Here is a 26,167-nt window from a genome sequence, read left to right as displayed (position 1 = left end):
CTACTTGGCTTTTCTATCTATTCTAGCTACTTTTCTACTTTGGAATTATAACTCTCTTTCACTTCCCCTTGCCCTGCCATATTTAAGCTCTCAGAGAATGTAAAGTCCCATTAGACTCCAACTAACACTAAATTTAAATGATGCCTCATTGTAATTCTGTAATTAATGACAGAAAAATTAATGTAAAGTAAGAAAATGCTTATTAGAGCATGTCCTCCAACATGTCCTGCAAATGCTCCATAAGCAGAAAGGTAAAGGACCCCTGGACGGTTAAGTCCAGTCAAAGGTGACTATGGGGTTGTGGCGCTCATCTCGTTTTCAGGCCGAGGGAGTAGGCATTTGTCCACAGACAGCTTTCCGGATTATGTGGCCGGCTGATCAAAACCGCTTCTGGCTCAATGGGACACTGTGATGAGTGCCAGAGTGCATGGAAGTGCCGTTTACCTTCCCGCCACAACACTACCTTTTATCCGCTCCTTCCTCCTGGGCCGTGTTCAGAAAGTGGTGGTGGGGGATGAGTGTTCAGACCCCTGGGCTCTCACTTGTGGGGTGCCTCAGGGTTCTGTCCTCTCCCCCATGCTTTTCAACATTTACATGCAGCCACTGGGAGAGATCATCAGGAGGTTTGGGCTGGGTGTTCATCAGTATGCGGGTGATACCCAGCTCTACCTCTCTTTTAAATCAGAACCAGTGAGGGCGGTGAAGGTCCTGTGTGAGTGTCTGGAGGCGGTTGGAGGATGGATGGCGGCTAACAGATTGAGGTTGAATCCTGACAAGACAGAAGTACTGTTTTTGGGGGACAGGAGGCGGGCAGGTGTGGAGGATTCCCTGGTCCTGAATGGGGTAACTGTGCCCCTGAAGGACCAGGTGCGCAGCCTGGGAGTCATTTTGGACTCACAGCTGTCCATGGAGGCACAGGTCAAATCTGTGTCCAGGGCAGCTGTTTACCAGCTCCATCTGGTACGTAGGCTGAGACCCTATCTGCCTACGGACTGTCTCGCCAGAGTGGTGCATGCTCTGGTTATCTCCCACTTGGACTACTGCAATGCGCTCTACGTGGGGCTACCTTTGAAGGTGATTCGGAAACTACAACTAATCCAGAATGCAGCAGCTAGACTGGTGACTGGGGGCGGCCGCCGAGACCATATAACACCGGTCTTGAAAGACCTACATTGGCTCCCAGTACGTTTCCGAGCACAATTCAAAGTGTTGGTGCTGACCTTTAAAGCCCTAAACGGCCTCGGTCCAGTATACCTGAAGGAGTGTCTCCACCCCCATCATTCTGCCCGGACGCTGAGGTCCAGCGCCGAGGGCCTTCTGGCGGTTCCCTCATTGTGAGAAGCAAAGCTACAGGGAACCAGGCAGAGGGCCTTCTCGGTAGTGGCGCCCGCCCTGTGGAACGGCCTTCCAGCAGATGTCAAAGCGATAAACAACTATCTGACATTCAGAAGACATCTTAAGGCAGCCCTGTTCAGGGAAGTTTTTAACGTGTGATATTTTACTGTATTTTTGGTTTCTATGGAAGCCGCCCAGAGTGGCTGGGGAGGCCCAGCCAGATGGACGGGGTATAAATAATAAATTATTATTATTATTATTATTATTATTATTATTATTATTATTATATCTACTTGCACTGGTATGCTTTCGAACTGCTAGGTAGGCAGAAGCTGGGACAGAGCAATGGGAGCTCACCCCATTGTGTGGATTCGAACTGCCGACCTTCCGATTGGCAAGCCCAAGAGGCTCAATGGTTTAGACCAGAGGTAAGCAACCTAAGGCCTGTGGGCTGGATATGGCCCAATCACATTCTCAATCCAGCCCATGGAAAGTCCGGGAATCAGCGTGTTTTTACATGAGTAGAATGTGTGCTTTTATTTAAAATGCATTGCTGGGTTATTTGTGGGGCATAGGAATTTGTTCATTTCCCCCAAAAAATATAGTCTGGCCCCCCACATGGTCTGAGGGACGGTGGCCCGGCCCACAGCTAGAAAAGGTTGCTGACCCCTAGTTTAGACTACACTGCCACCCACTCCCCTAGCAGAAACAGTGACAGGAACTGGACTGAGAGAGCAAAGAGTTGAGAAGATGTCCATGAGATAGATCACTTTACTGCCTTAAAGAACCGTGAAGTTGTTTTTTCTCCAGTGTGTTTCACAGTGCTTCCACCACCCCACCCCACCATTCATCTTAACAAGGTTTAATTTATTTTCGTTTGTGTACATACCAGGGGGCATTGACATGCAGGCATGTCCATGCAAAGGCGTTCACACTTTGGCGGGAGACAAAGAAAACTGCAAACTAGAAGATTCCACAACCTCACCATCTTGTTCCTTTGTTTCACCACTCTTATATCTTTACCTAACACTTCAGTGCCCCTATGTGATAGCCCATAAAAACATGTAAGACCTGGCAGAGATCACATGACTTGGCAAAGATCACATGGCGACAGAGATTTATGAATCAGGGTGGCCTAAACACATGGCTGTCTTTGATCTTCAATTTTGGATAAAACCTCATTGATCTTAGGATGACAACAATCTTTGTTGTTGTTTTTACAATATCATTAACAATTAGCAAGTTGCTTCAGTATCACCAACATACAAAAGCAGAGGGGTTTTATTTTAAAAAAATATTTAATTGTACCCATGTGTTATAACAATCTGAAAAGAACACAGTGTCCTAACAATGTTGAGGGCTGTCCCATTATCATTTTGCTGCCAAAGCAGGGACAGGAGAAGTCAGATGGTGCCTCCGTGGAAATACTGGCATTTTCTTTTTAAAAATAGAATACTAGGAAGACAGCAACCTCCTAAACCATTCTGATATGACAGAATGGATTGTAAAACTGTATCAGGCATGGTAACAGATTCATCTACATTTTGTAATAAAGCATGTCTTATCTAAGCAGAAATTGTCAGCCTGTCTAATCACGAGTTTGGGGAAAACACATGACCCATATTCTAAAGTACAAATGAATTAAACATGACTGCTTAACACACATCTACAGGGCATAAGTAAAAACCAGCCATTAAAGCAAGGGAGAATATTTCTGACAGTAACGAGTTTCAGTCATCCTTTTCGGGGCATCCAAGAACTGCACGTGCACCAATTAATATACAAAGCAAGCCGGAAAGGGGGGAGAAGTGCAGTAAAAGCCAGTGCCAATGTCAATGAACACTTCTGATCTCTGTGAATCTGTGTCAAAAGCAATCCAGCCGATTTCAAAGGGAGAGTTAAGAATGTGCTTAAAGTTTTCACACAGAATTTAATTAAACTTCAAGATGCATAACTTCAACTGGATTGTCCCCGTGAGAGTTAATGAAGTGGAGCAGGCAAACATATGAGCTGAGCTTGCCCAGTGTGAATCATATCTCTGTCATGAACTTACTAAATGGCTGTCTGGCAAGCTACTATTTCTCAGACTCAGTGTCCCTCCCACTCCCAATATGCAACACAGAGATAATTATGCTGACCTACCTTACAGGGTTGTTGAAAGGATTACTAAGAACATATATATGAAACAGTACAAGCAAACTAAAGTGCTGTTCCAAAGTTAAATAATGGTTCATGCTAGCCACGTTACTTCTGAGATTATTATTAATGCAATTAATGCCAGTTGTTAGTGGTGTCATTTTGATCTTCTGGTCTAAGAAGTAGTTCTTTTAGGATGTGAATAAATGACCCACACTAGGGAGAAATATAGACTTCAACTCTTGATATTGTGAGTCAGCTCATTAAAATATTTTCCAGAACCTACAAACTGATGCCATCTTTTTAAATTTAAGTAACAAATTAACATGTAGTAAAACTACCCACTGAATCCATTCAATTAAAATTCAAAGGGTAAAGCATATTTTTCTTTTGTTATTAAAAGAAGATCAGATGGTGTATTGGCCTTTAGATTTTTAGGCACCGGAATAGAATTTTTCATGCTAGTCGAGATTTATTTCTAAAAGCTTTTCTAGGCTCCATTCCTATAATCAAGGGGCCTTATTCCATAACTCCTTAAATCTTTACATGCCTTCTATTTAGAGTTCGGTATTGAATCTACCATCTCATATCTCACTTCAGTTACTAAATAGAAAAAAATAGTGCATTTCCCAAAACAGTCATTGGTTTTGGCTGTTCACTATGATACATTTCATAATATAGTGATGCAAGAGGATACTTGCAAAATTCAATCCTTACACACATACAGTGGTACCTCAGGTTACAAACTTAATTTGTTCTGGAGGTCCGTTCTTAACCTGAAACCATTCTTAACCTGAGGTGCACTTTCATTAATGGGGCCTCCTGCTGCTGCTGCGCCGCCGGCGTGCAATTTCCATTCTCATCCTGGGGCAAAGATCTCAACCTGAGGTACTACTTCCAGGTTAGCGGAGTTTGTAACCTGAATGTTTGTAACCCGAGGTACCACTGTATATTGGCTGGATTAACAGAGATGATTTTTTAAGAACCAAAAAGCATAAGAATTGCAGAACCATTTCTCTCCCAAGAATGTACTCCTACAATGAACAAAACCCCATTTCACAATATTTCTCAGGAGAATACACTACAATTCTCAAACTATTTCAGCTACATGTAACAGGTTTCGGAGTTCAGCCACATTTTGATGTGTAAATACAGACCCCAAAGCACCAGACTTAACAGCTTTATGGCACTTCATAGCTCTCAGTTTTTATTTTCAAACAAAAAATGTGCAGGCTGAAATTCCCTGACTAATATGCCTATCTTTATCAGATGCATGCCTGCTTATCACATATAAAAACACAAAACCTGAAAAACATATTTAAAATTGGGCCTGAATGCTTTCAGAACCCAACACTGAAATACTGAGAGCAATTTCTCATAGGCAGAATGGTGTGCCCAAGCTGTTAAAAGAAAATCTTTTATAAGTACATTAGTTAAATCAAACCAGCTTCAAAGACAGCTTTATCGTAGTGCTTGGAAACCAGACAGTTCCACAGTCACACACTATTTTGAATCTATTTCAGGTTTTAACCTATATATCTCAGCATATTTTAACAGCTTGGCACAGTTACTATTTCTTTGTTCCGAGAAGTAAGCTTTTAATACCTCCATCATTCAGTGCTTCTCATAATCAATTTAAAATAAAACCACAGGGAAAAGGGAACATCTCAGGAGGAAATTGCACTGGAAATTATTCCCGTGTCTTCATAGTGATTTATTACACTGTATAGCTTGTACTTGTCTCCATTATGTATTAGTCAGTATGTCAATAACAAATTAATACAAGATTTCAAAATGGTTTAATTATTATTAAGTATCCCATCTGAAACATTGTAATAGTAAATTAGCCAGGCACACATAATGCTTAAGTCAACACACAGTAACAATTGATCTGAAAGGTTATAGAAATGCCTGAAAGGCATTTCTAAAGAAAAAGTTGTTAGAAGGTCATAGCAAGCAGTCAATTACATTTGTTTATTTCAATTTCGACCCTGTTCTTCATGAAATTAATGATATCAAGGTAAGTTGCAGTACAAAATATGACCAAAAATCATATATACAGTATTCCAAATGAAGTCACAACATAGAGTTGTGTAACAGCATTCTGAAAGAATGCAAGACATACAAAATATACAATTAACTCAACCTGCAATATTTTGATTAATAATAGTTATAGAAATATAGGAAGCTACCTTATACTGAGTCAGAACATGGGCTCATCTAGCTCAGTTCCATCTATGTTGATTGGCAATGGCTGTCCAGGGTTTCATACTGAGGTTTTCCCCCAGCCCTACTTGGAGATGCCGGGGATGGAACCTGGAACCTTTTGCATACAAAGCAGATGCTCTAACCACTCAGCTAGAGCCTTTCCAGAAAGAGATGCTATTATGAAGCACTTAGTATTGTGTCTTCTCAAATCCATACTGTGGTATCACAGTTCACATAATAAATAGAATATAAAGAACCTTTGCCCTCAAGCTTAACAGCAGCTGGTAAAGCTGCAGAACTGCTAGAATTATTTACAGAGGGGAAACGTTCAGTTTCTCAGAAGCAAGGCCAATTCCTGCTCGCTTGAACCTTAACAGCAGCCATGGCTTAGCCACACATTCACCCATTTTGAAAAATAGGAAAGCACTGTTTTGCTAACATGGCAACACTCCTGTCATTTCAGCAGCATTTTGTTCTTCCAGTCCTGTTAAATAGGTTGACTAGGTTTTTTTCCTTTTACTTATTAATCTTACATAGTGCAACTGAAGAAAATATTCACATACTTTAGGGATAAATTTCATGTTAGGTGCAAGCGCATGTGGTTTAATAACACAGTGCCTCCCCCCCCCCCCTTTTAAAGCCACTTACTGAGTAGTACTAGAGAAGTAACAGGAAGGGTGATTAACCCTTTACCTTAATGCTTCTTTACATTCTCCCTCAGAGTGTTTCAAATATGTAAAAACACATGAGTGAGGAAGTCGTAGGTATGCAAAAACTTAAGCATGCATGAAGGTACAGCTCCAGCATTTCACAGAGTGAGGCAAGCACTTCACATGGTGGATGCTGAGAGGGAGCAGCAGCCACCTTCAGCAATAATCCACCCATTCTTCTCTGTTGCCACATGTTCTCTCCTGTCCTCCTAATCTGGCCTGAAGCTTCAGTTGTGATAAGGATCCTATCCTGTCACCAGTGTTGAAGGAAGTTTTAACTACAGTCCAGTCAGCTTTTGTATGTGGGAGGTGCCACCTTGTCTGCCTCAGGCAGCAAAATGTCTTGGGCTGGCCCTGCATGTATGTGCATACACAGTCGAGCTAAGAGGAAGGCACGCTTGGCAAATCCACACCGTGATCAACTCCCGCCCAGGAACCAATGTCCCCACAGTGGAAGGACGTGTGGGTCCAGAATTGGCCTCCACAGTCACTTATGGATTCATTGTCAAAACATTGTTTATGGAAGACAATCTTACTCGGCTATGAGTGATCGCCAAAGAAGAAGAAGACGACGACGACACAGTTGCACACACCTGCTGCTTCCCAATCACTACCGCTTGAAAAGGCTTTTCAAGAAACAGGTTACAGTTGCACATATATGCATATAATATGCAGATATGATGACTGGAATTATGAAGCCTGGTGAGAAGCATGGTTTGATAGGAGCATGACAAGTAGTGTTATTTTTCACAAAGCTCCAGTCAGAATCATGTCACCTCTGAGACCCACAGGCTCAAATCTCAGCATCTCTAGCCAAAGGGTATCAGTGAACAAACTTAAAAAAAGATGAGAGGTCTCTAAGAGCCACTTTCAGACTAGCGTGGGTAGAGAAGTGATTTCCTCATTATAAGCAGTTTCATGCGTTCACTTAAATGTTGCCATTATTTTTAAATTTTATTTTGAATATATTAAAATGATATTCACTGCATAAAAGTCTTCAACTTTATTCTGCTCTTGAATGCTTATACCTTTACAAGGGATGTAGGGATGTAAGGTGGGGGGAATTCAAAGTCCAGAATATGCTAGGCTTGCCAAGTTTGGCCCAGGCCTAGAGAAGCATGATAATATGCTGCAGCTGCTGTTTCAGTATCTGACCAGCCATTTTCCCCCAACCCGTACTTCTGTGCTGTGGCAAGCACATCTCTTGCTGCACTTCACAGAAAATACATTTATTCTGCATACCTTCTAACTGCCCAGAGCTCTTACATACAGCTATATGCATAGTCAATGGGTCTGAATTTGGCAACCATTAACCATGCAGCATGGATTCTAAGCATTACATTATTTTATGATGAATTTGGTAATTTGCAATGGGTTTATATTACATATAACACACATATCAGATAGGTAAGTTTTTATTCATGGCTGAACTTACTCTGATTCTGTTATATTGTTTTTGTTTCTGAATGTTATTGTATTTTATGGCTAGTTTTAGTTGTTGTAAGCTGCCCGGAATTGTGTGTAGACATCAAAAGTGTGAGATGTAAGTTTTCATAGAAATGGTGTGTGTGTTCCCTTCTACATGGGAATATTAATTACCTGCAAAATCCAGAAACAATAACGCTAATGCTTGTTGTTGTCTAGTCATTTAGTCGTGTCCGACTCTTCATGACCCCATGGACAGAGCACGCCAGGCACTTCTGTCTTCCACTGCCTCCTGCAGTTTGGTCAAAAACGCTAATGCTATTCTATCATAATTACTAACAGAAAAGCTCAGTATGCTCTCATAGTGAGTAGGAGAAATGGAGGTTGTTGCTTAACCTTCAATCTTTATGATTTTTTCTCACATTAAAACAGTGGTTCATAGCACTAGAGCAGACAATAATTTTCTTTTTTTAAAAAGTCTCAATTGTCTTCATGTCAAAATTCTAATATTCTAATATTTGAAGTTTTGGTAACATTTGCAAAGAAATTCCAGTATTTGACATTAATTGACATTTGGTAGCTGATGGCATTTAATAGTTGATGTGCAAGTTATTAAATATTTGACAGTTGATACATAGGGCTCCATAGTAGGCATATGCATTTTGCATTTAGTAATTTTTGTTAAAACAATATGTTGGATCCAGATATCTCCTTCATGAATGGAAAGGTCTCCTCTGTTCATGGGCTGGACTCTGATCCAGTTGAGGCTCCTGTCCTGCTACCTGTAAGTTACTGTGGACAGTAACTTAGGGGCTGAGGGGGCTGCTAGTTTATGGCAATTCTCCCCTGCAGTGTCCCAGGGGTCCTCACAACGTCCCAAGCAAGTTTTCAGGAGACATACAGGGCTGCAGAGGAACTATAGCATCCTATTAGCAGGGGTCTACCAGATACAAGTCTGGATCCAACCTATTTTTAAGAAATATATTATTAAAAAGATGGTAAAACCAGGGAAGCAAACTGGAATTTTGTTCCCATTTTCTACCACACACAGTATCTTAACAAGAGAAGCTAGACATTCCTCATACTGAATAATGAGGATGATGAATTATTTTATTTTTAGAAATATTTTCTGGAATCTTGCATGTTGCTTCTCAACTGAAACAAAGACAAGTTTACAGAGCCAATGGAAAAATCTCTAACCTGTGGGTATAGGGTGGTATATGAATTAAATAAATAAAAATAGTAATAATAATAATTGGGACAGTGTGTAGTGGAATTTCAAATCTTGTGCTCAGTTGGAGATGCTCAATTATAATGTTTTTTTTACAACCACATCCCTCCAAAAAAATTCTCATCCTCAATATATATACTAAGCTTTAAAGACAAAGGCAGTTTGGATTTAGAAGCAGCAAAAGGAACTTTTCCTGCTGTTCTATATTGTTGCCTAGATGCTGTGGCATTAAACCTAAAACGTTTTAATAGCAATGCTCACATTATTTCTGAAGTACTGACCTGTTCAACAGTGTATCTTATTTTAGAATACCTCAGAGGGCTGCAATGGCCATCAGAGCAGAATCTCTGCGCAATCATGCAGCATTCTCTGTAATCTCTGGAGACTTTGGATAGCCATCAGATGTTGAAGAAAGAAAAGGGCCATTCTGGCATTTTAACAGAAAAGAAAATGGCTTTCTCCTATACTTATTCTTCTTTATTTTATATTGCCATTATCCAGGCAAGACAGTGATAGTCTGGGGGGTTTTAAGAAAGCTTATTTGAGATAAAGGTGTGTGATTTGCTTGGATGGTGTTGCATTCCCCTTAAAAAAGCACGTGCTGGTTATTACCTGGGCCTTCTCATATGATCCTTTCTGGCACTCAGGTACCGTATTTTTCCATGTATAAGACTAGGTTTTCCCCCCTAAAAAATAATGTCCAAAGTTTGGGGGACCATCTTCCCCCATTTTCTTAAATTGGAGTCCCCCAAAATAGGGGTTGTCTTATACATGGGGGTGTCTTATAGACCGAAAAATACGATAATTAATGTAGGCCATGATTTGAGCCCCAAAACCAGCAGAAGCATAGCTGTAAAGTGGAAGGTCTTCTTTGTCATGATGCCCAGCAGCTGAACTCGACCTTAGGATATTTATTCAGCCTCCTCACAGTTGGCGTTCAGATGTCAGGTAAAAACTATATTGTTCTGGTATTGTACTGCACATTTCATTTTGCCTTTTGATTTTCTAAAATCTCTGTAAGCTGCCTTGGAAGCCATTTGGCTACAAAAGGCAAGGCTGAAATAATTTAATTAATAAATATGGAAGGCACTGGAAATGTTTGTATATAGTGGACTATAAAACACTTTGATGATTATTATTTTTTTACAATCAAGCAGTATATACATTCTATGAAATAAATGAAATAAAAATAAGTGAGAGCTAAACACCGGAGTGGATGGCTCAGGTCATATGAACAGTCTCCCCATGTATTGTTCTGAGGGGTTCTGACTCTCCAAAGCAGATGTGGGGAAAGCACAGGGGGGAGTGGGAAGACCACCACTGTGGTAGCAGGAGTCCGTGTGCTGGCTTCCAGCAACACACTGGGTGACTTGAATTTGGCCTTTTGTATACTTAAGCCTGCCTATTTTCATTATGCTAACAATTTCTTCATTGAGTCCAGTTCCTAGCATGGCATTGTTGAAAAGGTGCAATGCAGTCTACAGCTCATAAAACATTTCCATGGTAGCTGCAATAAGAAATCATGTGCCCACACCACTAGATTCCTAGGACAGGGGGACCTTCTTCAGCCCAAGGAGAACATTCCCTTGTAGACAGCCTGTGATAGTGGTGGGGAATGTGGCAGTGATGGGCAGAGTCAGAGGCACAAGTGTGCAGGGCAAGTGAGATGACTATTATTTTTGCACAGGCCTCCTTCCAACCACATAAAAGTCAGAGGTTTTTACCCAAACATCTCTCCTGCTAGGCAAGCAGGGGGCATTAGCACCGTTCAAGGACCAATTTGAGCAAGGCAAAAGCACTCACGGAACAGGTGCTGCAGGGCAATCGAGAGGTGTGTAGCCTAGGGCAAATTCTAAGGGTCAGTGAACCCTAAAGGGCTGCATCGAACCTCAGGGCCTGCAGTTCCCCAGTGAGGTTCCCTACCCCTACCCTTGTTGTTGTTGTTTAGTCGTGTCTGACTCTTCGTGACCCCATGGACCAGAGTACGCCAGCCACTCCTGTCTTCCACTGCCTCCCGCAGTTTGGTCAAACTCATGCTGGTAGCTTCGAGAACACTGTCCAACCATCTCCTCCTCTGTCGTCCCCTTCTCCTTGTGTGCTCCATCTTTCCCAATATCAGGGTCTTTTCCAGAGAGTCTTCTCTTCTCATGAGGTGGAGCCTCAGCTTCAGGATCTGTCCTTCCAGTGAGCACTCAGGGCTGATTTCCTTCAGAATGGATAGGTTTGATCTTCTTGCAGTCCATGGGTCTCTCAAGAGTCTCCTCCAGCACCAGAATTCAAAAGCATCAATTCTTCGGCGATCAGCCTTCTTTATGGTCCACCCCTCACTTCCATACATCACTACTGCGAAAACCACAGCTTTAACTCTACGGATCTTTGTCGGCAAGGTGATGTCTCTTTTTAAGATGCTGTCTACCCCTACCCTAGCACCTATGATAATTCAAAAAGGATTAAATGTGTGCAAATTGTGAAAGACAGGAGTTCAATGTTTTGTTTTTGATGCCCAAATATCTGTCTTAACAGTAAGGGTGTCTGCATTGTCCACTGAAAACTATGTAGTATTACATAGGCTGTTTGTAAATTACCAGCTTTAAAGTAGTTCTTTTTCTCAATTTGGATTGAAGCTGGTTTGGGAGAAAACTAATCAAAACACAGTACTTTATAAGAAATGATGGGATAGAGAAAGGATTGTGGTTAATGCTGTGTGCTCATCATTTCCCAAACCAGCACACTGGATGTAAATACGAGTGTGTATACATAGAGCCTGATAGTTGGAAAGAAGAGAAAATGAAGGTGCTGATCATGTTTGTCTCCTCACATTCTTTAACAGCTGATTTACACATAAATGTGCATCACTTGATGCCTCACATCAACACGCATGCTGACTTGCATCTTAGCATGTACGCTGCATGTTCAGAATGCATTGTGTTTGAAGTGATACAAGGTGCCTTAAAAACTTTGTGATATTTTGGACAACACAACTCAGGAAAGTATTTGCTGGGAAAGTGGTTTAGAACGATGAAAAATAAAATAAATGAAATTTATTTGCTTTCACTTGTTACTACAAAAAATGAATAAATGAATATAGTTATATGCAAGTCTTTTTTTCCAGCCACAACTTACAAGAACTCAGTTCTGGCACCTCTCAGCTGGGCACCATTGCCATTCTACGAGAATGAGGGAGGTGTTCATGGTGAGGTACAACACCTCTTTTTCTAGAAAACAGCACTCGTTGTATGAATTTACGCACAGTACAGTTTATAATGGGAAATACACAAGAATCAGCACAGGGCTGGAAGCTTGACCTCAGTGGTAATAGTGCAATACTGCAAACACTGACAGACAGATAGCTGTGAAACAGGAGTAAGAGGATGAAAAGGGGAGAGAGTTCTTGCTTCCCTATAACAGCATACATATGCAAAACATAAGTAACTTATCGCATACTGAGGAAGACAGGAGACAGCTGATAGTTGCATCAAGCACCTGTTCCAAAACACTATCTATCTTTCTATGTATGTACTAATAGCCATCATTAAGAAGGGGAGTTAAAACAAACCTGTTTAGAGCTGTAAATAGTAACTGAGCCCTTTACAGATGTTTTATTTTTGCACCGTATCTTCCTGAGGTATCAAAATAATGAAGCTTCTAATTAGGGAGTGCGAAACAAATATTGCTGTCACATCTTTTCAGATCTTTTTCTTTCATATTCAATTCACTATAAATATACTAGAGCGGCACTTTTTGGTTTAAAAATAAAAGCGCTCATGAGCAATACCTATGATTTTTTAACAAAGAAACGGAGGACCAATTTGGAAAGCCATTGTGTGCAGTCCTGTGAAAAATACAGGACAGCTTAATGAGAATTCAGTCAGAAGTTACAATGGTAAGAATGTCCTGGCTCACTTTGAAACCTTAGGCCTTTTCTTTGCCGCTCTGGATCCTTCAGTTTCTCACACATTTATTTATCAGCTGCTGAATGTGAAAACATGATCTGACCTTAAAATGTTTTCCTTGAAACATGTGGAAGTCTTAACACTTCCCCTATCTGCCCACTCTGATCTCACGCCACTCGGCTGACTTCATTTCCAGCATAGCCTTTTCCCCATCAGTCTCATCAGGACTGATATCGCTGGCAGTGAAGAACAAAAGGTATAAATGAAATCATGAAAGATTTAAAGCACCATCTCTTTCTACTGAAGAAACAACTTTCAACTGTATTTCACATAAACCACTGAAAGACAGTGACATTGCCTGGTTTACACATGCAGAATGAGGTGGTAGAATTTGAGGTGCTAAGGGTGGACAGTACCTACCTGAGATTGCAGAGAGTCGCATCACATTTTTTAATACTCCTCCACAAAAAAACTTATGGGGAGGCATCCTGCTAATGCTAGGGTGAAAGATTCTAGGTCACCTCTTTTCCTGCTCTGCTAGTTTCTACTTGCATTGAGTTTTCCTCGCTTTCTTTTTAACAGAGAGAGAACTTAAAATTTGAATCGCATCCTGCAATCTGAAGTAGCACAGTGAATTTTTCTACATCAGGTCTTGACAACTTAATTCCTGTCTCATTGTACTGCAAGATAAAATAGGCCATCACTGTCTATGGAGCAACATGACCAAGGCTCTGCCCTGCTGCCCCAGAACTGTATTCTTAGAAATAATAAGGCAGCTTTCTTTCCTATAGTGGGGGAACTTGAATAGAATAAGAATAGAATAAAACATGAGCAATTGTTCTGAGAGTAAACGCACAATGAGCAAATGCAGCATAGATGACACAGGAATAGACACACATACATGCTGCAGGAAACAGGAACTTACTAAATAAGGATTGATGCAGTACTGCTGAGGCTGGGAATGAACAGGAATAAACTAATTAAAGGCCCATAGAAGCCCCATTACCTTTTGCTTGTTCAAACAAACATGAAAACTGAGGATGCGAATGCATTTCAAAATTGGCATTAAGCACAATAAAAAAAATAAAAAATAGAAGGCCACGTGGAAAAACTGATTGCAATTGTTTAGCCATGTTATATTTGACAGTTATTTTTACTCAGAGCCCAAAATATAAATTGCAAGAATAAACATTAGTAATAATCTCTGCTGCATGCTCCAAAGCAGAATAAAAGCCAAAATCAAATGACACAGTGGTGAGAAGTGAACCTGAACAACATACTAAACTTGCTTTGAACTGTTTCATTAGCAAAAAAATATTATGGTATCTTTCTAGTATATATAAACTCACTTCCAAGAGCACCTTTCCCTTGCTAATAAAATGCCTCTTTATGCCATAATACCTTAAGAAAATGTTATAGACTATCAACATAAAATTCAATAAAGGATATTGATTTTACTCAGGCTAAAAATGTAATGGATTGGATTGCATCCAATAATGCCCTTCTGCAAACAGAACAAATGTTTCCATGTACAGAAGATCTCACTGAGGTTCTGCTAACAGAAGATGGGGATAAGAGAGCTTTGCCACTTCATCCTTTCCCCTGTAGTTCCTTACGCCACCTTCCAACTGCTGTGGATAATCTAGGTTTATGGGGTTACAGAGGGCTGCAGGTAGAAGAAGAAATCAACAGGAATCATTTCTCCTTGCCTTCCATTAGTGGAAGCTTCTAACTGGAGTCAACATGCTACTTCTAGCACACCTGTATGTATTTATTTTAATTAAAGAATATCTACACTACTTTTCGTTTGGAGTAACAGTGAAGCACTTCACAATGCAAAGTTACAAAGTTACAAACCAGCATTATCAGTAAAAATGTCATAAGGACCAAATCATCTGGGGTGTGTCAGGGGCACCCAGGGTAAAGAGTATAGTTCTTTTCACTGTTGAGGAAAGCGCCCCATTGAAATAAGCTGATGGAGAAAAGTCCTGTAGGCTAACCAAAAGGTATTTTTGCCATCACAATACAAGTCTTTGGTTACTGAGTAATATAGAAATGTGGTATGTAGTTATTTAATAATAAAAGCCGCTGCTTTTATACATTTCTATAGCAAATGAAAACTTTACTCTGCTTTAGTCCTCTGTATGCTGCAGTAATTATAAGGGTTGTAAGTTGATTAATTATGCTTTAGTCACCTGGCTTTCTACAAATAAAGAAATATATTGATTAAAGCCTTTTTAGGATATTGCAGGAAGAGAATAGTTTCACCTGTGTGAGAAATTAATAATAAACAAATGGCATTCAACTGTTGAAAATAAATTTATTTAATTTGCATCTCACTCCAATATCGCCCCAAATCAGTTCCTCCTCTGTCTCCCATTCTGGTGGTCCTCTCTGTCCTTCACTGTTGCTCCCTAGCAGCTGTTTGGTATTCCTACTACTACTACTTCTGTCAAAGCTGTTGCTTTTGCTCTGGGTGCAGAGCTGCTTCTGTTCCCTCTTAACGTGGCACAGTTAGACACAGTATTATCCACTGGCAGCTTTTTCTTTTTCTTTTTGCATTTCCTTTGGCAGTTGTCCTTAAGGAAATGTCCTCACGTCTTTCACACACAGCAACAAGCTTGACCTGCTGTCAATACAGTACGTTAAAAATAAATAGATTTCATTACCTTTAAAAAAAACAACAGTGCTGCTTTGTAAGCAGTAGGAGGCACTTGGAACCAGATCTGGCATTTAAAAAGAAAGGAAGGTCAGATCACGACCCCCTGTCCACCTCCAAAACCCCTTCCCTAAGTGCCAGTTTCATGAATTTTACTGGATGAACAGGGAAAAGGGGCACAATCCCAAGCAGCTGGCTGTCTGGTATGGAAGAGGACACTAGGCCACCCTAAAGAAAGGCCATCTCTGCTAAAATCCAAATGGCTTTTAAAAATGAAACTTATTAGTATTGTGGAAGATCCCGACTTAAATGAATTATTGACGCTGAACACTGTTTGCTTCAGCTGGCTCTGGTTCTCATTGTTAGAAAGCTAGAGTAGTTTCACATGGAAAGGAAAAAATATAAGCTGGCTTCCCATTCGTGAGTCATTTTTAAGTGTGCTGTTTTTCCATGTACACACAATGGGGTGGGATATAGGAACCCCCTGCATGCAACTTTCCCTCAGTCACAGCCTCTCCTATTAATCCAGGAGGGGGAACGCAATTTTAATGTTAATGTAAAGCTTTAATTTTTTTAAATCCATCAATCAAGTTGCTTGAAGTTTACAGCCCTGGCAATTATAAATTCAAACAGTGCCTATTGTTTCCCATTTAATCTGACTTTTCCAAGAAGATAAATTGAGGAAGAGGCAATATTATGTGAACAAGTTTCAAAGCCTTGGCCAGAAACATTATTTAAACTGCATTCTTGGCACTGCGTTTGTGTTAAGAAATCTTGAAGAACTAAGCAAAAGGTCCACACATATGCTACACTCCTTTGGTCATGAAAGAAGTAGGAGGATGAGTGAACATAACAAAAAGCCATTTCACTTACAGCTAACTCTGAAAAGCATAAGAAATATATTGTACTTACCTACTATGATAGAGGACTCACAGTGATAGTAGCCATTAGGCTGCTTCTTTTTCAACATTGAGCAAAGATCTAGACGCTTCATAGATTCATCTCCAAAATGATGGTTTTTGAAATTCTCAAATAAGGTTGGGTCAATTCTTTTCACTCCCTTAAAACAGTAAAGAAAAAATACATGCTCTAACAAGGAGGCAGAAGAGTAATACAGCACCATCAATGTGCACAGCACTTTATAGACTAACTAGATTTTCATAATATTTTCCTATTGGTTCTACTGACCAAAGTTTCAACATGCTGAAATTTTGAAATAAAACTTGATAGCTGGATTATTAGCCAGCAAGACTGATGAGTCCATTGCAGCTGCAGAAACTTAAGTACTATATTTAAATGCCATACCTAAAGCAGTTGCCCACTCTCCTAGCGTCTTTTTGTCTGTCAGTAGTAGAGATCTGTGAATGAAAACCTGTAACCAGCTATAGATCACTTCTGTTGGGTCAGGATGCACATCAATACAGAGAAATCCTATACTCAAGTTGATTGGTACAATACATTTTGTCTGGTATAACCAGTAAATGGTATCAGCACAACATTAATTAAATGAGAGATTAGCATTATTGGGCACCTGTCGAGGTAAACAGCTGGCTCCTGATTATTTAATGAGTATTATTCCATTAAAATACTGGCATACCATAGGCATATAAATTTGGCTTGGTCATTTAAAATAAGCAATTTTAAAGACAAGTAATAGAAAGATGCTATGGTCAGCTATTTCAAATTTAATTCTACGTATTGCATGGTTCCTTTATCATATCTGTTAGAATTATTCAGTGCATTATAGAATTGCCTTCTTGGAAAACTACAGCTGTCCTCCTCATTGGTAGTCTTTAGGTATCAGCTAAATATATACTTGTTCATCTGTGTTTTGGGGAGATAAATGTTCCAGCAGTTGAAATATGTTGCTGCAGTTTTAATTTGGGTTCTGTTGAATGCAATGAGTTTTTTTAATTGCCTTTAACGTAATAATTTTTTAATTGACTGTTTTTATTAATGCTGTACACTGCCCTGGACTCCAGACTGGAAGGAAAAGAAACACAGAAATAGTAGTAGTAGTTGTAATAGTAATAATAATTCTGCATTTCTTTTTATTCAAGTACTTTTGAAGAAGCTTTCTGAGGTAAAAACAAAGCAAGTGTGTCAGAATATATTTGGACAGAATATTTGCTCACTGTTCAAAATATTACTTTGCTTTTCCTAATTCTTGAAATGTCACTGACATCTAGTGGTAAATGATGTTAACTCCACATGAGTCATCTCTTGATAACCCCTAATGCAACACTGACTCTTATAACTCAAGTATAATTTGCAGAAGTTAGTTAAATATCTGCAGGATCAATACAATACAATGATTTTAAAAACCTTGCTGATTTAAAGCTATGTCATACTGGCTCAAGCTCTTCAAAGCCAGAAAACTGAAAAATAATGCTAATGCCTTATCAGACAGGCCCTGTGATCCATATTGATGTTGTGTAATGTCACAAATTATGCTTCCTCAAAATGTGTGTTCATGTGTGGTTGTGAGATGTGTGCATGCAGTTGAGGGTCTGCAGTTGTGAGGTGATGCCTACAACAGTTTCTTAGAGCCAGTGTGGTGTAGTGGTTAAGAGCGGTGGACTCGTAATCTGGTGAACCGGGTTCGCTTCCCCGCTCCTCCACATGCAGCTGCTGGGTGACCTTGGGCCAGTCACACTTCTTTGAAGTCTCTCAGCCCCACTCACCTCACAGAGTGTTTGTTGTGGGGGAGGAAGGGAAAGGAGAATGTTAGCCGCTTTGAGACTCCTGAAGGGGAGTGATAAAGCAGGATATCAAATCCAAACTCTCCTTCTCTTCTTAGTTTTCCAAATGTGCCCACAGGCCCCCAAAACCTAGCAACTTCTGCACCGCATTGTCATAAACTGTAATTAAACTAAACTAAACTAAATTAAATTAAATTACTAGCAGACTCCCTCCGCAAAAGCTGTGATAATCTCTACGTTTATTTTATTTCATTTATTACATTTATATTCCACTTTCTCTGCATGGAGCTCAAGGTGGCCTACACAGTTCTGCTGCTCCCCATTTATCTTCACAGCAACCCTCTGAGGTAGGCGAGGCTGAGTTTGAGTGACTGGCCCATGGTCACCCAGCGAGCTTCATGGCTGATTGGGGATTTCGAACATCAGTATTTAAATTACAAACACACCACGTATTATTTTGCCAGTAGTTACTACCATGGGTTTTAATGGGGCAGAAAAGTCTTTTGACATTTGAACTTTTGACATTCATAACTTCACCAAAGCCATGAAGACATGTCTTCCTTAACAAGCTTGAATACCACACAATTGTAAATAAATATGCCTGTATAAATACTGGAGCAAAAACTGTCACTTTGAGGTATATACTCCCAAGTGTTAATCTTCAGCATTTCTGAGACAATTTTTACTGGGTTTGCAAGGTGACATATTCATAAACCTCACATATGTCATGTTTCAATCTATAAGCTCAACAGGTATCCTTTTTAGAAGCTATAGAATTTTTATCTATTTAAACAATGTATATGCCACTTAACTACAATTACTTTTAAGCAGATAATTTTGAGGCTTTTGGTGGAACCTGAACTAAAGGGGCACTGCCTTAATACAATATCCTGACAGGACAAATATCCTGTTACACAGTCTATGGGATATTGAGGAAAAACATACCAGAATTACTCCATAACTGGCAAGAGACATTTCGTTTTATATGCAGTAGTATTTTATGAGGGAAAGCGTTAAAGTATCTAACCGTCCCCTCCCACAGCAGGCTGGAATGGTATAGTCCAGCAGTGGTTATATTATGAGGGAGCTCTGGTTTCCCTCCACTTCTTTTTTTAAGCTCTTATTCAGGCATCTTTGTCTGCTTGAGGGGACATAAGGTTTGTCTGCAGTAAAGGGATATAAACCAGCTTCATAGTATCCTGTAGCCTTGTCTAATTATAATCTCTAGCCAATGTTACAATAAGAGAGCAACAGAAACATAATTCACAAAGCATTTTTAATTAGTTTTCAAACCAGGGTTGATGTTTTCAACCTAATAATAGTAATAATAATAATTTATTATTTCTACCCCGCCCATCTGGCTGGATTTCCCAACAGAATATTAAAAACACGATAAAGCAGCAAACATTAAAAACTTCCCTAAACAGGGCTGCCTCCAGATGTCTTCTAAAAGTCAGGTTTATTTCCTTGACATCTGATGGGAGGGCATTCCACAGGGCAGACGCCACAACCGAGAAGCCCTCTGCCTGGTTCCCATGATCGTTATATGGCCTGCCAAACCTTTGATGGGTTTTGTGGCTTTTCAAACATTACGTACAACCATAATCTGGTAAAGCAGTCAGACAACTATTTCCAAACACACGCACAAATTCATAATGAGTTTTATAGAAACTAGTACACCCAATTTGAGAATAAGACCCCAAATGGATCATGTTGATTCACTCAACGGTTGGATACTGATCTCTTATCTAACCACTATATCATATATGCTGAAACACTGAACTCAAGAGGCCTCACATGCATGTGATTAACTATGTTTTCGTATTTAATATTCTTCAAGCTCTCTACTTGTTCTGTGTAGAAGGCAAACTACCTTGTTCACATTTTTCATGTTATTTTGCTTGCAAAAGCCATGTTGTAAAATATTACTTTCATGCTACAGAATGAGGAACCTCCTCTTAATTATACTTTCTAGTGGTTAGTCTCATATCAAAGTCCAGCTCACTCTCCTATACATTCAAAACCACTTCTTGAACAGTTTATTAGCTACCTTTCATATTTCTATAAAGGTCCAAAAGCATCTGATTCTACCTATTCTGTATAATCTATCTGTTTTGTCTAGACTCTTCAAATAGTGACCGTTCACAATTAGCAACTTAATAAGAATTCAGGTAAGACTATTACGGTATGCTGACTCTAAACTTACATGAGGCTTACATTCTTGGGATAGTGCCTAAAGCCAAAATGATGTATGGTCAAAACACACTAGGTGCAGTGGTGACTAGGATTGCAAAAGTTTTTTTTCCCCTGGTGTCCACCCCCCCTTTTTTTTTTCATTCCGCACCCCCAAGCATATAAAGCTGAATGTGCACAAGTTAAATGACTATAAGTTGTGAGTTACCTGTATCGTCTTCACAAAATACTAACTTACTTAATCAATCAATCAATCAATCAGAGAATCCTTCTGGTGCCTTTTGTGTCTAATAATCTTGTGGAATTTTTGAAAGTCTTTCTTTTTCCCCCGAATGTAGTTGTAACAGTTATTTTTGTTGTTAGACAACTGTTGTAACAGTTATTTTTGTTGTTGTTTGTTTTGTTTCTATAGCATATGCAGCAAAGAAAGAAAGGTAGGAAAGGGCGATGTTCCATTTCCCTCTTTCCTCGTTGCAGACTCACTCATTCACTTCCATCAACACATATGCAATACCTCTCTTCATTCATTCATTCATACCATTCTCTCTTTCATTTACAACTTTGAAGCATACCACATTGCACACGTGAGGAAATGCTCAAACACAGAAGTACCACCTGATCTTTCTATCATACATATATATGTAAGCAGATACTTTACCTTACTAAAAAGGTAAAGGTAAAGGTACCCCTGCCCGTACGGGCCAGCCTTGACAGACTCTAGGGTTGTGCGCTCATCTCACTCTATAGGCCGGGAGCCAGCGCTGTCCGCAGACACTTCCGGGTCACGTGGCCAGCGTGACAAGCTGCATCTGGTGAGCCAGCGCAGCACACGGAACGCCGTTTACCTTCCCGCTAGTAAGCGGTCCCTATTTATCTACTTGCACCCGGGGGTGCTTTCGAACTGCTAGGTTGGCAGGCGCTGGGGCCAAGCGACAGGAGCGCACCCCGCCGCGGGGATTCGAACCGCCGACCTTTCGATTGGCAAATCCTAGGCGCTGAGGCTTTTACCCACAGCACCACCCGCGTCCCTCTTTACCTTACTACACATAGACAATAATGTTGAAAAAACATTATAGTGTGATTGAGGTACCTATTTCTGCAATTTTAAGGTGCTACTTTGTGAAATTGGCTATTAACAAAACTTGTTATTAGGGAAGGGTTCTGCAGTGGAAGTAAAAATGTGAATTTGTTTAAGGAAAGTGACACTCTTTGCTTGTCCTCAACCAGGTCATGAGTGTGGTATTGCAGTAAATGTGCATCTCAGAACTAGACACCTGCCTTAACACTGCAAACTAGATACTCCTTGCCTACCAGAAGTGAGGTCTTGGGTGATCTGCCCACTTTTTTTCTGCAACTGATTAGGAGACATATATAGTGAGAGGGGAATGCATAGAGTAAGAAAAAATATAACAAGGCCATATAAGAAATAAGAACAGCGATATGATAGGTTTGGAGAAATAGCCAAATGGGAGGGGTAGCTTTGTGAGGAAAAGTGGGGGAGTTAAAGAATGAAACACTAAAAATAATGTTTTGTTTACCCAGCCACATATCTTCTAGAATTCTGTTAAAAATGAGTGCTACTGCTTCTTTTGCCACCAACTGCCAGCCCCAACCATTGCCTACCATTGATCAAGAAGATGAACAAGAACAGCATGAGATCTGCATGTGTGTATTGTGGTATGGAGGAGAGCTGGGTATTGCCTACTATGACACTGGAGACTGCTCTATCTACTTTATGGCTGACACACCAGACAATGAAGACCTTAAGCTGCTCCAGAAAGTGGTTGATGAAGTACTTCCCAAATACATATTAAGTAGTGCTAAGCAAGATTATAGCATAGCCAAATTCCTGTCCAATTTAGGTAATACTATGGGAGAACATCAGGAAGGAGGAAAGCCAGAGGTTGTCCTGTATCCAAATATGGATTTTGGTTTAGAAGTAAGCAAGCAAAGGATCCTATCGAGGCAATTCCCTTTTGTCCCCTCTGACATGACAGCAACTGAGAAAATCCTCTATTTGTCGTCTATTATTCCTTTTGAGAGCCCACTCGTGGTAAGAGTGCTAGGAGGATTGTTGAAGTTTCTTGACAGGAGGAGGGTTGGAGTTGAACTGGAAGATAGTAGTGTCAATGTTCCTATCCTTGCCTTTAAAAAGTTTGTACTGACAGATATCATACACGTGGATCAAGATGCTTACTCTGTGCTGCAGATATTTAAAAGTGAAGTGCATCCTTCTGTGTATAAACAAGCCAGTGGGAAAAAAGAAGGACTCAGCTTATATGGGATTCTGAACCACTGTAGATGCAAGTGGGGAGAGAAGTTGATGAGACTGTGGCTCATGAGACCCACGCGCAATTTGACAGAACTGAACAAACGCCTTGATGTTATCCAATTTTTCCTGTTAGCTCGGAATCATGAAATAGTTCTGACCCTACAGGAATGCCTCAAAAATATTAAAAATGTACCCCTGATTCTTAGGCGCATGGCTGTTTCTAACACTAAGGTAAGTGACTGGCAAGCACTGTACAAAACCGTTTACAGTGCTGTGTGCCTCAGAGATACATGTCGCTCCCTGCCCAATACCATTGAGCTCTTCCAGACTATTTCACAAGTCTTCACTGAAGATCTACACTATATTGCCAGCCTAATCAGCAAAGTGGTAGATTTTGAAGGCAGTATCTCAGCAAACCACTTCACTGTCAGACCAAATGTAGATCCCACCATTGATGAAAAGAAACGAAAGTTGATGGGGCTTTCAGCCTTCCTTACAGAGGTGGCCCGAAAAGAACTAGAGGACCTGGATAATAGGATTCCATCCTGTACCGTTATTTATATTCCCTTAATAGGATTCTTACTCTCTATTCCACGGCTGCCCACAATGGTGGAAATGAGTGACTTTGAGATTGAGGGACTAGATTTCATGTTCTTGTCAGAAGAAAAGCTTCACTACCGCAGTGCCAGGACAAAGGAACTGGATAGTTTGCTTGGTGATCTTCATTGTGAAATAAGGGATCAAGAAATACTGATCATGGACCAGCTACAGACTAAGATTTTGGAAAAGTCTGCAGTACTTAGTGATGTGATTGAATACACAGCACACTTAGATGTGCTGCTCTCTTTAGCAGTGATGGCTCGTGAGAATGGATATATCCGTCCATGTTTCTCTCACTCCCACATGATCCGTATTAAGGATGGAAGGCATCCACTGATGGAGTTATGTGCAAAGACCTTTTTCCCCAACTCAGCAGAGAGCACTGAAACGCATGGCCGGATTAAGATCCTCACCGGACCCAATTCATCTGGAAAGAGTGTATATTTAAAGCAGGTAGGCATTATTACATTTATGGCCCTAATTGGCAGCTACGTTCCTGCTGCTGAAGCTGAGATAGGGGCAGTGGATGGAATCTACACCAGGATCCATAGCAGAGAGTCAGTATCTCTAGGACTGTCCACTTTCATGATTGATCTTAACCAAGTAGCCAAGGCAGTAAACAACGCCACTGAAAGGTCTTTGGTGCTCATTGATGAATTTGGCAAAGGCACAAACACAGTAGATGGCCTCTCTCTTCTGGCTGCTGTGCTAAGGTACTGGATTAGACAAGCAACCCAATGCCCACACATTTTTGTTGCCACTAATTTCCACAGCCTGATGCAGCTGAATCTCCTGCCTGACAGTCCTCTTCTGCAATATCTGACTATGGACACCCACCAAGATGGAGATGAACTTGTGTTTTTCTACCGGATCAAAGAAGGCATGTCCACTGTCAGCCATGCAGCTAATATTGCAGATTTGGCTGGCATGCCACCTAAATTGATTGCCCGAGGAGTAGAAGTGTCAGAGTTGCTCCGCAATGGGAAACCCATCCAACACACTGACCATTCTTCAAAGGAGAAACAGTTGCAAAGTTGCAAATCTCTGGTAGATAAATTCCTCTCCCTGGATCTCGATAATCCTCAGCTGGATTTAAAGGAGTTTATGAGTGAAGAGGTGTTGCCCTCTTCAGCAACCATATTGCACCCTATTAAAAAGGCATAACATGTTCTGAATTGCTTGTGCTTAGTTGGTTATGACAAACAAATGAAACGGGAGTCCTTGCTCAAGTTAATTCATCTATAGATGTCAAAGAAGCCTGCACAACTTGTGACCCACCAAAATGAATGCAGCCAGGTATACCACTTGCTTGACACACTACCACAATGTAGTGGCAGAAATGCCTTGGGAAAGGCAGAAGGAAAAGGATGCTTGAAAGTGCTCATGTCCTAGGAGAGAAAACTGCTAGGGATCTTTAGACAACTCTCTGGCCTTCACTGCATTACTTAGGTAATGAAGAAATTCTATAGTAACAATAAGCGATATTTGGAAAGATTATTTGAAAGAGAAGCATACATCTTCAGGTGCATAATACTAATAAATATAAGAAAAATAAATTACTTTAAATAATTGAATTGTTTATTAGGTAAAATTAAATAAGACTATTAAAATATTATATTTGTGTTCTAAGTTCTATTCATTGTTATTGTTCAGTTTTACATAAACTTTCTCTTTACTGTTTAAACAAATTATTGTTGAATAATATGAAAAAAAGAATAAATATGAACTTAAGTATGCCTTAAGTATGTTTATTATACTCTAAAAAAAACCTAAAACAAGCTACACAACCAAACAATGTTGAATTATTATAAAGGAGAGAAATTTGGCAGATTATTATCCATAGTCTCAGAACACATTCAGGAGAAAATTGGTTAATATAAATCATGATAATACTTTAAATGTTTATACACTAGACTGAGGAGATATAATTTAATTGTTGCAATTCAGTGTGGACATTTGCATTAGAGTTTTACTAGCATAGTAGAAGAAATAACCATTCCAGGAGGAATCAGTTTAATTAGAAACAGATTTTTTTAAAAAACTTCTCTAAAGTGGCTTTGACCAAAACTAAGGGCTGTGCCTTATCAGAGTAACCATTAAGCTGTAACCCTCATTGAGTGTGTTTAAAAATTCCAGTTTGGTTTCCAACATGCCTCATCCTTACTTTGATCCTCTGGTTGGTGAATAAGTGGTCACAGATTTTCATTTCACATTAAGAGTTCTTGTTGCTGGATATTAGTAAATGCTACCACATGCAGAGAATCTCTCTCCAGCGTTACTGACAGCAAGTGTCTTACTTTTAAATCACCCAAAGCACTGCCACATTATCTCGCCCCCATCAATATTCAGGGAGTTTGTCACAAGCCAACCCTCTGGAACAGATTTGGAGAGGGCATAGAGGGAGAATTCTTGCACTAATGGAACAAATGCCTTGGATACTACCCAAAATAATATATACAGTGGTAGCTCAGTTTACAAACTTAATCCATTCTGGAAGTCTGTTCTTACACCAAAACCATTCTTAAACCAAGGTGTGCTTTCCCTAATGAGGCCTCCTGCCACTGGTGCCCTTCCACTGTTTGGATTCCGTTCTTAGACCGAAGTAAAGTTCTCAAACCGGGACACTATTTCCAGTTTTGCGGAGTTTGTAAACCAAATCGTTCTTAAACTGGACTGTTCTTAAACCAAAGTACCACTGTATTTTTAAGCATCACTACTTGACTTCTGGGTTACTGTGTTTGGAAATTTGAACCTCCTTTATAGTACAATTTCTTAAAGGTCATAGCATTCCCCCACCATTTGT

At 40.1% G+C, this 26,167-nt stretch overlaps 2 protein-coding genes across 3 annotated transcripts in view; one reads left to right on the top strand and one right to left on the bottom strand.

Moving 5' to 3' along the window:
• AKAP7 (A-kinase anchoring protein 7) overlaps positions 1–26,167 on the bottom strand; it is a 78,976-nt gene that overhangs the window by 14,479 nt on the left and 38,330 nt on the right. Inside the window, 1 exon segment of the mRNA XM_053381923.1 lies at positions 16,510–16,657. Within this exon segment, the coding sequence (XP_053237898.1) occupies positions 16,510–16,657 (148 nt within the window).
• MSH5 (mutS homolog 5) lies at positions 20,294–25,100 on the top strand. 2 transcript variants are annotated; one of them, XM_053381922.1, is made up of 3 exons: positions 20,294–20,470; positions 20,905–20,926; positions 22,035–25,100. In XM_053381922.1, exon 3 carries the CDS (start codon positions 22,063–22,065, stop codon positions 24,526–24,528), a length of 2,466 nt encoding a protein of 821 aa, XP_053237897.1. In that variant the 5' UTR covers positions 20,294–20,470; positions 20,905–20,926; positions 22,035–22,062; the 3' UTR covers positions 24,529–25,100. The 2 variants fall into 2 exon arrangements, with proteins under 2 accessions (XP_053237897.1, XP_053237896.1); XM_053381921.1 differs by lacking the exons at positions 20,294–20,470; positions 20,905–20,926 and adding an exon at positions 20,998–21,133.

The sequence above is a fragment of the Podarcis raffonei genome, chromosome 3, assembly GCF_027172205.1.
Source record: "Podarcis raffonei isolate rPodRaf1 chromosome 3, rPodRaf1.pri, whole genome shotgun sequence".
Taxonomy (NCBI): Eukaryota; Metazoa; Chordata; class Lepidosauria; order Squamata; family Lacertidae; genus Podarcis; species Podarcis raffonei.
The sequence above is the reverse complement of the archived record's forward strand: the minus strand, read 5'-3'. Positions and strand labels throughout refer to the sequence as shown.

Excerpts from the sequence above, each read along its gene's own strand:
- MSH5 (XM_053381922.1), top strand. The coding sequence starts at position 22,063 with ATGAGTGCTACTGCTTCTTTTGCCACCAACTGCCAGCCCCAACCATTG.